This window comes from Delphinapterus leucas, chromosome 17, assembly GCF_059928025.1.
Source record: "Delphinapterus leucas isolate spDelLeu-1000000601 "Yukka" chromosome 17, BTC_Dleu_Yukka2, whole genome shotgun sequence".
Classification (NCBI taxonomy): domain Eukaryota; kingdom Metazoa; phylum Chordata; class Mammalia; order Artiodactyla; family Monodontidae; genus Delphinapterus; species Delphinapterus leucas.
Genome location: NC_143145.1, coordinates 35,339,444 through 35,351,960, shown reverse-complemented (window position 1 = coordinate 35,351,960; position 12,517 = coordinate 35,339,444). Strand labels below are relative to the sequence as shown.

Here is a 12,517-nt window from a genome sequence, read left to right as displayed (position 1 = left end):
ATCCAGAATATATAAAGAGCTCCAACACTCAACAACAAAAAAAATCAAATAACCTGATTAAAATATGGGAAAGAATGCGAACAGACATTTCTCCAAAGATAATACACAAATGGCCAAGTAAGCATATGAACAGATGGTCAACATCACTAATCATGAGAAATGCAAATCAAAACCACAATCACCTATCACCTCACACCCATCAGAATGGCTACCATGGAAAAAAAAAAAGAAAATTACAAGTGTTGGCAAGGATGTATAGAAACTGTAACCCTAGTGCACTGTAGGCAGGACTGTAAAACAGTGCAGTGCTATGAAAAACAGTATGAAGTTTCCTAAAAAATTAAAAATAGAACCACTATATGACTCAGCAGTTATAATTCTATGTATATATCCAAAAAAATTGAAAACAGAGTCTAGAAGAGATATTTGCATACCCGTGTTCATAGCAGCACTATATGTAAGAGCTGCGTGGTATAACGTCAATTGTTCTCAATTAATGTCTCCATTTGATCGCTATCAACTTCAACTGGTCTACTCAACCGTGGAGCATCATCATCCAGAGAGAAATCTCCAGCAAGGAACTTCGCAAACCACTTCTGACACGTTTGATCAGTCACAGTACCTTCCCCATACACTGCACAATTTTTTTTAGCGTTTCAGTTGTGTTTTTACCTTTCTTGAAATAATAAAGCATAATATGCCGAAAGTGTTGTTTTTCTTCCATCTTCAATATTAAAATGGCTACACAAAAATTCACCAATTTTGGTAAGTTTTTTTACATGCACGCTGATATGACAGCTGTCACAATACAATCTAACAAAATTGTTTCAAATGAAGTTAAAGACAACTAAGCGCCACTAGAGTCATCTTATGGGAAAACCGAACAAACCTTTTGGCCAACCCAATACAACACAGATGAACCTTGAAAATATTATGCTAAGTGAAATACGCCAATCACAAGAAGACAAATACTATATGATTACAAATATAAAAGGTACCTAACGTAGTCAAATTCATAGAAACAGAAAGTAGAATGGTGGCTGTCATATGGTGGGCAGAGGGGTAAAGGGAGTTGTTTACTGGATATAAAGTTTCAGTTTTACAAGATGAAAAAGTTATAATAGAGATTTCTTTCACAACAATATAAATATACTTAATACTATTGAGATGTGCAGTTATAATCGTCAAGACAGTAAATTTTGTGTTATGTTTTTAAACATGATTTTAAAAATATAGTCATGTGTCATCAAAGAAAGCAGTACTCTCAAAAACAGACAAGTTTTCTTTTCAACTTATATGCTTTGTGACAATTACGCAACAGAAAATAATATAGGATCAATGAAACATACAAACAGATATTCAAATCAAACATTAAATCAGCACTTCTACTTCATGGTTTCCTGTAAGTTGTCAAAATTAAGTCAGGTGGAACCACTCTTTTGGAAGCTTTTAACAGTCAAAAGCTACATATATTATTTCAACTTGAAAACAGGAGGAACCACACTAAAGAGTCTTAAAAAGATATAATTAGGGTAACTATATGTCCCAGTTTGCCTGAGATAATGCCAGAGTAAGCCTACTGTCTGAGCCTATTATTAATTTCACTCCAAAACGCCCCTGTTTAGACATTATATGGCCAAAATAAATATAAGTAATGACTCAATATTTCTACCGAAAAATGCATATGATTTTCCCCCTAAGCAAATAATACTGGAAACCTGATCAGATATACTATCCAAGTACACAACTATTCCTGGCAGACCTTACAGGTATCACAAACTCAAATCTCCACGAGAGGTAGATAGGTTACTAATTTCTAAGTAAAGTCAAGACGACAGGGAAGAGTGGAGAATACCTGCGTATCCAGAACATTCAAATTCTTGCCTTTAAGCCAATTTGCAATCTCTGCTACACAAACCCTCACCTGAGGTTAGTTGAAAGACAAAGGTCAAACCCTCACCTGAGGTTAGTTGAAAGACAAAGGTCAAAATATCTCTGGCTTGCCCATTCATTAACCTGACCGTTACCATGGAGAATACCACGTTTTCCCAATTGCACCCGCAGTGCAGGATTTCTTCTATCAGAATCCAAACAATCTACCAGCTGACCAGCCTCAACTGCTCCTGAACATTCCTCTAACCAGCTTGCTATCCAGAGAAAGAGCAATGTGTTAGACTAAGTATACATTAATAGAGATTTATTAGTGGTCACAAAAGACAGTACTGGAATCCCCTTTTTATCTATAATTACAGTGAGTTATATAATTTTCAATACTAAACTCAAAAATAACGGAAAAGGGCTTCCCTGGTGGCGCAGTGGTTGAGAGTCCGCCTGCCAATGCAGGGGATACGGGTTCGTGCCCCGGTCCGGGAAGATCCCACATGCCGCGGAGCGGCTGGGCCCGTGAGCCATGGCTGCTGAGCCTGCGCGTCCGGAGCCTGTGCTCCGCAACTGGAGAGGCCACAACAGTGAGAGGCCCGCGTACCGCAAAAAAATAATAATAATAATGGAAAAACCAGTTTCTTCTATCCATATTTTGCTCATCAAATTAATCCTACAATTTGACCCCATCATATAATACTCAAGGTACACAAAGTGACTCCAGTCAACTGAGAAAATCACACTGAGTATGGCATTAATCCACAGCTTGCAACCTTAAAGCCCATGGGTCAGGTCTGGTCCATATACTTGATTGGCTGGTTATTAAAAAAAAATGTACAGCATCAAGAACAAGAAAAGTCCGAGGGCTTCCTTGGTGGCGCAGTGGTTGAGAGTCCGCCTGCCGATGCAGGGGACACAGGTTCGTGCCCCGGTCCAGGAAGATCCCACATACCGCGGAGCGGCTGGGCCCGTGAGCCATGGCCGCTGAGCCTGCGCGTCCGGAGCCTGTGCTCCGCAACGGGAGAGGCCACAACAGTGAGAGGCCCGCGTACCAAAATAAACTAATTAATTAATTAAATAAAATAAAAATGGGGCGTCCACTTGCTTTGTCGAAGCCCTACAACCTACTATCTTACCACCTTTTTAGACTGGGGCCAGCTTCAGCTGTTTACAATTACAATGGCCTGCTTGGCTTTCTCCTTTCAAATCCTGTACTATTAGCTCAAATTAAACTCCAAAGGAAATACGGTAGCTCAAACCAATGAAAAGCAGCTTATACCTATCATCTATTATAGCCAGTGATAACAAACAACGGAATAAAGAGACTTTTGATACTAATATTTCCATTTTAAACATCCTATTAAACTCTTTTTTAAAAAATATTTATTTATCTATTTTTGGCTATGTTGGGTCTTCGTTGCTGCACGCGGGCTTTTTCTAGTTGCGGCGAGCGGGGGGGGGGGGGCTACTCTTCATTGTGGTGCGCGGGCTTCTCATTGCGGTGGCTTCTCTTGTTGCGGAGCATGGGCTCCAGGTGCGTGGGCTTCAGTAGTTGTGGCACTGAATCATTAAATCACTCACTTCAGTAGTCCGGCTTAGTTGCTACACGGCATGTGGGATCTTCCCAGACCAGGGATCGAACCCGTGGTCCCCTGCACTGGTAGGCGGATTCTTAACCACTGCGCCATCAGGGAAGTCCAACACAAACTGTCTTTTTTTCTCCAAATAAAGTTGGTGTTCTTGCCCTTAACGTGGTCTGAAATAAGTTTAACAAAAATATCCAGGACATTTTTAAAATATCTCCCAGGATAAATTTCAGTAATTATGAATGGGGGAAAGACAGCAGCTAGAAATACTTAGCACGTAAACCTGCCAATTTAGTGAAAACACCAAAGGGAAAAATATTCAAAGTCCCAGGAATTTTGACTGCTATGTATTCCTAAGAATGATTAGTTATAATAAATGATCAATTCTCAATTATCCATGCTGATGGAAAAGAAAAACAGTACCAGTCATCCCAAAATCTTTCAAATGCATCTCTCAGAGACCACTTGCTCCCTAACTCACAACACTTCTCTGAACCCAAAGGGAGCAAGCCAGGACTCCAAAGGTAAGGGGTTGGGGACCAAGGTCTGTGGGCACAGTCTCTTTCACATATGACTGCATTTGGTAAATTTGCAGATAAAAATCCCCTCTGGGGACTCAAGATCTGTCGGTTCTAGATTCTCTATCACATATAGTAAATTGCAAGCTTCTTTAAAAGTTTATTGTAATCAATAAAAATGGGGGAAAAAAACTATACAACTCAAGAAAAAAAATTTTTATGAAGGATAGTACTTTTGACTCTAAAGTTTCTTAATTTACAGAATAACGGATCACAATTTCACCATCAACAAACTGAGAAAAATTTCAGAGAGGCCAAGAGAAACAATCAGCCTTTAATAAGTGCTTACATTTTGTGGACATCTGCAAGACCAAATAAAGGTAAACATATGGCTTAGCCAGTGGGACACTGTGACATTTTTCAAAATTGCAATTCAGAAACCCAATGCTAAAGAAAGCTTACACAGAGTCCACTGTAGGGGGGAGGGGGAGGGGGCGGGAGACAGAAATACATGAGTCAAACAGGAGTGCAAGCCAGGGTGAGTAAGGGGGACTCAAATTTTAATGATTCTCTCCACATTTTAAAGTCTTAAAATTAGCCCCAACCTTCTTTGGAGTAGGTCTATTGAGGCTTTATTCAAGCTCAAATGTACTACTTTATTATTATATTTGTTGCATATGTTATTAGCAAAGTCATAAAATTCCACTACTCTCAGTCATTCTGTCATGCAGTGTATTATAATTGGTTGTATCCAAGTTTTATTTATAAAGAGAAGAGGATTTAAATCTAGGACAATTTGAGCGACATAAACAGCAATGGATTGCAAACCATAAAATAAAACAAATATATGAGACCATAATGATATAAATAACTCAATAGAAACAGACATAAGTGGGCAAGGAGGGAAAGTTCTTCTTTACAGTCAAATTTCAGTTAATGAGTACAAAAGAAATAATGAAAAAAGTTTTTAAAAATCACTACTTGGGGAGTTCCCTGGTGGTCCAGCAGTTAGGATTCGGTGCTTTCACTGCCATGGCCTGGGTTCAATCCCTGGTCAGGGAACTGAGATCCCACAAGCCACGCAGCATGGCCAAAAACAAAACAAAAAAATCACTACTTGGCCAACACCACAGTAACAACTAAAGCAAAAAATCACCAATGGATGGTAAAATTAATGAGCAAAAGTATGATAGAAAATAGGATATTTACATAGTCATGAAGTATCTCTCCACAAAATACATACGAATTACAAAGGGGAAAACAGTAACTTTATAGTTGAGAAGTCTGGCAAACACCACCTTAACTAAGTGATCAGAGGTATAACCATCACCAGTGATGAGACATATCAGTACCATGTGCCTCCTGATACGATGCACTGAGAAGGGCACATCATCACTTCTGTGGTATTCCTGCCAGAAATGCATCACCTGCAATACCAATCAAAATCCCAGCAAGTTTTTTTGTGGGTATCAACAAACTGATTCTAAAATTTATAGGGAGAGGCAAAAGACCTAGAATAGCCAACACAATACTGAAGAAGAACAAAGTTCTTTTGACTAACTGACACTACCCAACTTCAAGACTTACTGTAAAGCGACAGTAATCAAGACAGCGTGCTATTGGAGAAAAAAAAATGGACAAATATATCAGCGGAATAGTAAAAAGAGTCCAGAAATAGACCCCCATAGAGTCAACTGATCTTTGACAAAGAAACAAAGGCAATACAAAGAAGCAAAGACGGCTGATTCAACAAATGGTGCTGGAACAACTGGACATCCACATGGAAAAAAGACACAGACCTTCACAAAAATTAACTGAAAACTGATCACCGACCTAAATGTAAAATGCAAAACTATGAAACTCCTAGAAGATAACACAGAAGAAAATCTGGACGACCTTGGGTTTGGCAATGACTTTTTAGATATGATACCAAAGGCACAATGAAAGAAATAACTGATAAGCTGGACTTCATTAAAATGAAAAACTTTGGCTCTGTAAAAGACACTGTCAAGATAATGAAAAGAAAAGCCACAGACTGGGAGAAAATATCTGCGGGAGACACATCTGATAAAGAAGGCTTATCCAAAATATACAAACAACCTGATGGAAAAATGGGCCAAAGACCTTAAAAAACACCTCACCAGAAAAGATCAACAGCTAGTAAATAAGCATATAAAAAGATACTTCACGTCATATGTCATCAGGCAAATGCAAATTTAAAAAAACAAGATACCACTACACACCTATTAGAATGACCAAAATCCAGAACAATGACAACACCAAAGGGTGGTAAGGATATGGGGCAACGACAACTCTCACTCATTTCTGGTGGGAATGCAAAACGGTACAGCCACTTTAGAAAACAGTTCAGCAGTTTCTTACAAAACTGAACATATTCTTACCATATGATCCAGCAATCATGTTCCCTAGTATTTAACCCAAAGGAGCTGATAACTTACGTCCACACAAAAACCAGGACACAGCTTTACTCATAATGCCAAAACTTGGAAGCAACTAAGATGTCTTTCAGCAGGTGAATGTGTAAATAAACTGTGGTACATCTACACAATGAAATATTATTCAGCACTAAAAAGAAATGAGTTATTAAGCCATGAAAAGACATGGAGGAACCTTAAATGCATACTATTGTACTAAGTGAAAGAAGTCAAGCTGGAAAGGCTACATACTGTATGAATCCAACTATATGACATTCTGGAAAAGACAAAACTAAGAAGATGGTAGAAAGATCAATGGATTTTTAGGACAGTGAAACTACTTGATATGATACTATAATGGAAGATGCATGTCATTATAAACTTATCCAAACCCACAGAACATACAACACCTAGAGTGAACTCTAATGTAAACTATGGACTGTGGGTGATGATGTGTCAATGTAGGTTCATCAATTGTAACAAATGGACCACTCGGGGTGCGGGGGGCGGGGGTACTGATAACAAGGGAGGCTGTACATGTGTGGGGACAGGGAGCATATGTAAAACCCCTGAACCACCTTCTCATTTTTGCTGTGAACCTGAAAACTGCTCTTAAAAAATAAAGACTTTAAAAAAATGCATCACCTGGGTTTAATCGTGAGGAAATAATAGACAAATTCAAACATTCCACAAAATAACCAGTCAGTTTTCAAACTCATCAGGGTCTAGAAAGATAAAGATTGAGAAACTGTCCCAGACTGGAGGAAACTACAGAAGCATGACAATAAATGCAATATGGGATCCTGGATTGAATCCTGGAGCAGAGAAATGGTACGCATGGGACAGGCAGTGAAATCTTTATTAACTCTGTAGATTAAGCACTGATAAGTGTTAATTTCCTGGTTTTGATAACTGGACTATGGTTACGTAAAATGTTAAGATTTGGGGAAGTTGGATGACATTCTGCAACTTTTTAAAGTCAGATTATTTCAAAATGAAATGTTAAATTTAAAAATAAATAAAGAATACAGGATTAGGAACAAATGCCACTACATAAATGTATAAACTAAATAAGGGATCAGCAAACTTTTCCTGTAAAGAGCAGAATGGTAAATCATTTATTTATTAGGCTTTGTAGGCTAATCAGTCTTAGTCATGATAACTCACTTCTACCATCTTAGCACAAAAGCAACCACAGACAGTAAATAAAACATCAAGCATGGCCGTATCTCAGTAAAAATAGGAGGCCCCGGATTTAGCCTGTAGGCTGTAATTTGACAACCCCTCAACTAAAAAAAGAACTAAATTTTAATCTCTAAACAGGTAAAGTTTCACATAGTATCATACATAACTTATTCTTTCTTAAATATAAACAAACTTTTTGCAGATTTATCAAATAAAAATTCCATTTGTTATTATATATTATTTTCAGAATTCTTTATCATACACTGTTGTTATGTTATGTGTGTGCATAGAACCATTAAAAGGAGATATCTAACATTTTAATAAAAACCAGAGCTATGAATGAGCACAGAATGAGCTAAAGGATGCACTCAACTAAATGACCTCCCTCTGACCTCAAATTAAATTTAGTTCGGCATAAAAACAAAAAAGAGAAAATAAGTACCTTGGGACCTCAATTTTTAAATGTAACTTTACCTAGAAATTCAGAGTCAAAATAAAATGTTTAAAAAACATCTTCTCCTTAATTATATTTTCAAACAATTTAATTTGCTTCTAGTTATATTTCTCTGATCAGCCTCTGAACACATATGCTGACTTGACTGACTTGGCATTTATCTAACCATTAAATGAGTAATTTCAGAAAATTTGGCTATTCAAAAATCAAGGTATAAAATGAATAAAATCATCTGGCTTGGAATCTGTATATGATTCCTTTAGTTGACAGCATATCAACTTTAGATAAAATGGAAGAGTTGAGTATCTAGTTTAAAAAGTAAAAACTCTACAAATAATTTTAAAAGTAAAAACAAGGTGCAAAGTTCCACTTATAAAATAAAGTCATGGAGATATAATGTACAGCATGGTGACTATAGTTAGCAACACTGTACTGCATATTTGAAAGTTGATAAGAGAGCAGATCTTAAAAGTCCTCATCACAAGAAAAACAATTTGTAACTATATATGGTGGTGGATGTTAACTAACTTTCTTGTGGGGATCATTTCACAATACATTTGACCCTTGAACAACACAGACTGAACTGTGTGGATCCACTTATATGTGAATTTGTTTCAATAAATATATTGGAAAAATTTTTGGAGATTTGCAGTGATTTGAAAAAGCTCACAGATGAATCATGTAGCCTGGAAATATCAAAAAAAATTAAGAAAAAGGTAGGTCATGAATGCATAAAATATTTATAGACACTAGTTTATGCTTACATAGGCATAAGGTGATATTTAATATAAAATTAATAATGTGTTCATTTTCTTACTGTTTTACCCCTTTGCTTTCATAGAATTACATTACCATACATAATGCTTCTCTCTCTCTTGGTTGGAGAAACTGCATATCAGCCTATCATCACAGGTAAGCGTGAGTTTTTTTTGGTTTTTTTTTGGTTTTTTTGCAGTACGCAGGCCTCTCACTGTTGTGGCCTCTCCCGTTGCGGAGCACAGGATCCGGACGTGCAGGCTCAGCGGCCAGGGCTCACAGGCCCAGCGGCTCCGCGGCATGTGGGATCTTCCCGGACCGGGGCACGAACCCGTGTCCCCTGCATCGGCAGGCGGACTCTCAACCACTGCGCCACCAGGGAAGCCCAGCGTGTTTTTCTTTAGTGTAACAATGTTTCTAATACTATACGATGAATATGACTATATATATCATGTGATACTTATGCCATAAAATTTTTATACCAATTCATTCATTAGTGTATAGGTTAGGCTACCATGAGGTAATCATACTGCTGCTGCTTTGCTATCAATTCATGAATCACTATACCTGTAAATAAATACGAATTTTTCACATTATCTCTTCCTTTTTGATGTCTAGTGTTAGTAATACATATAACATCTAGAGTTTTGTATCATATAGGACAATACTGTCATAGGTAATGACAGACAATTCATCTTATAAACAGATGATGTAAACTTACGGTATCAATAAGTACAGTACTGTTAATATATTTTCTCTTCAGGATTTTTTTAACAACATTTTGTTTTCTCTAGCTTACTTTATTATAAGAATACAGTACATATAACATACAAAATATGTATTAATCACCTGTTTACGTTAATGGTAAGGCTTCCAGTCAACCCGAGGCTATTAGTAGTTAAGTTTTGAGGGAGTCAAAAGTTACAAGTGGGTTTTTGACTGTGCAGAGGGTCAGTGCCCCTAACCCCTAGATTGCTCAAGGGTCACACATATATACAAATACTGAATCGTTATGTTTCGTTATGTTGTACACTTGAAATCTGAAATACTGAAATCGTTATGTTGTACACTTGAAACAAATATACCACTATATAGTGTCAAGTATACCACTATAATGTTTTTAAAGTAAAAACTTCATTAAAGGCTGTAAAGTTCAGTTACATAATCGTTTCAAGCCTCACTAAATTAATTCAGAAAGAACTACTGTATTCGAACACTAGAAAGAAATGTTGGATTTTTTTTACCCAAGAATTAGTCACAAATGAGACCAAAGATAGTATCACTGAAAATTTTTAAATAACATAAATGACACGATAAATGCATGCAGCCATTATACATTTTTAGAAGGACAAAAACCTAGGTTAGCTGTGATTAGCCTATGTGGGTTTTTTTATCATGGTGGCTCACCATGAGCGACAGGAGCCCCTGCTCAGAGTGCAGGAGTTCCCTCACTCCATCGCTGGATAACTCTGAAATGAGCACTCACAGAGCAATAACCCAGACCCGCGGATGCCATCTTCTGACCACAACTTACCCCAGGGTGTTGCCTGCCAGCCTGCCCAGAGTCTCGGAACCTGAGAGGAACCACGGGGAGTCGCTTGTCCTACCAGGCCTCGATGTCCTCCCTGCCCCCGAATTGCTATTCAACTTTGACCTGGGAAAAAAACAAAAGGTAGAAAAATCACAGAACAGTCCCAAAATCCCTAGGAACAAGCCAGGCCTCACTACTCTGGGACTTACTGTGGTACAATATCAGCCTAACAATTCTCTGATTACTGTTACTGAAATGGATACTTCAGATCAAAGAGCAAACCTAACAATTTCTAGCCTCATAACAATCCAGTTCCTGTTTGAAACTGTTTTCACGGTTTAACTGCAAATGAATTGTTCCTTAGATTTTTTAAAGTAATCATATTTTCCTTAGAAGCAGTCAACTGAAAGTCATCATACATTATCTAGCAACCTTTTTTATATGACGTCACTTATAAAGGCCAAAATTTTAAAGACTCTGTCATTTTCAAATTGAGCTACTTGACTTGGGAATATTAAAAGGGAAAAAAATATGATCCGAAAAGTCAGTTCACTCAAAGAGCAGATCTTGGGCTCTACCACATACACATCATTCTTCTGGTAATCTATTTCTGTTAAGTGATCATTGACTCCTCTGCTACTTTTAATGCAAATATTTTAGCTATAAATCACTGCTTGCATAAAAATTAAAATCAAACTACAAAGTAACCATTTCACTCTATTTTAAGCATCTCCTTTTCTACAATGCTTTTTTTTTTAATTTGAGGGTTCCCAAAAATCAAAACACAGGTGTAATATAATACCTTTAAGAGCTAAATACTTATTAAATGGAAAGGACATAATGTCTTACCCATCATTATTGTCAGGTTTACCCAATTCCAATCGGTCTGGCTGTACTGAAAAACCGATCCTGCAAACTCTACCATCCTAGAAGCAAAGAAAATAGAAGAAACTTCCAAAGTAAAAATGTGTATTAAAACTTGAATTTATTCAACAAACAAATTATGTACCTATCACTGTCAATTCAGAAGGCAACAAATAAGCTCCCTTCTAGAAGGCACTCACACCTGAGCTGGGGAAGTATGGTTTGTATACAGTATCATAAAACCAGTAAAAATAATTTAAAATATCTCCATCTAACAGAATTCAGAGTAAGGAAATGACTAGATATCAGGAACTTCTCCATTCTCTTACTAACTAGTTTCAACCTCTAGTAAATCATTTAAGCCTTCTCCGGGCCAGAGGATTTATACAATAAGGAAATGGAACTGGGTGGTCTCTGGAAGAACTACTGCAAGAAACTGCTGTCTTCCACGGTTGAAAAGGAAGACACATGATGATGCACAGCTGTATTTTAACATCCATTTTCATTTCTCTACCGTAGAGTAAACGGTTTACCTCAAGAAGAAAGGCAGCATGATTTGGGCCCACCACACACTGTTTAATGGTAGCCTGTTCCAACACATTCAAAGGGGGATGGCTGGGAAATAAAGAAAAGTATGCAAACAAAATTATTTTTTAAATGGCAAATGCATCCTAGGGTTTTTTAGAAAATCCAAGTAACAAAAGAAAAAAATTGCTAGTAAATCCTGTTTTAAAAAACTAATATTGACATATTTTAAAGGAATAATTGAAAAAATTATTATATCTACATAGTCATTATAGCTCTTTGGTATGGCAGAGTTTTTAAAAATCAGTATGAATACCAACTATAATTCAAATGAACGCAACCCATAAAAATTTGATAGTTAGATTAAAATTTTCTTAATAGCTGCTGCCTAAATATGAGTACTTTTTCCTAATTAAAACAAAATCATTCTTTTCAGGAAATGTAAAATATCTTAAATCTCTTACCTGTTTAAATTATATTTGTTCAGTTTCTCTGAAACTTCCCGTAACCTTTAAAAACAAAACAAAACATGAATAAACCACATGTACAAAGCCTTTGTAAGCAAAACAGTTCTGATTTGGTGACCTCTAACAGTAGCATACAAAAATTTTACTAAGCAAGAATGTTTTTTATATTATCTTTGATTTCTGTCCCAGAAAAGATCACAGTCAACCCTGCAGTTGCCTTCCCTCACCACCTCATTTGCAACTTCAGTCATCATCATCTTAGTATTTTACAGACGAGGAAACTGAAGCTTCTAGAGTTTATTTAGAAAACCAGCA

The 12,517-nt window shown here is 36.9% G+C and overlaps 1 protein-coding gene across 2 annotated transcripts in view; it reads right to left on the bottom strand.

The window, feature by feature from the left end:
- UBR5 (ubiquitin protein ligase E3 component n-recognin 5) overlaps nt 1-12,517 on the bottom strand; it is a 141,348-nt gene that overhangs the window by 90,395 nt on the left and 38,436 nt on the right. For both annotated transcript variants that reach the window (XM_089898843.1, XM_022584666.3), the window contains exons 2-5: nt 12,200-12,244; nt 11,744-11,825; nt 11,196-11,272; nt 10,350-10,469 (exon numbers count right to left, since the gene is read on the bottom strand). In XM_089898843.1, the coding sequence (XP_089754969.1) occupies nt 10,350-10,469; nt 11,196-11,272; nt 11,744-11,825; nt 12,200-12,244 (324 nt within the window). The remainder of the gene's footprint in view (nt 1-10,349; nt 10,470-11,195; nt 11,273-11,743; nt 11,826-12,199; nt 12,245-12,517) is intronic.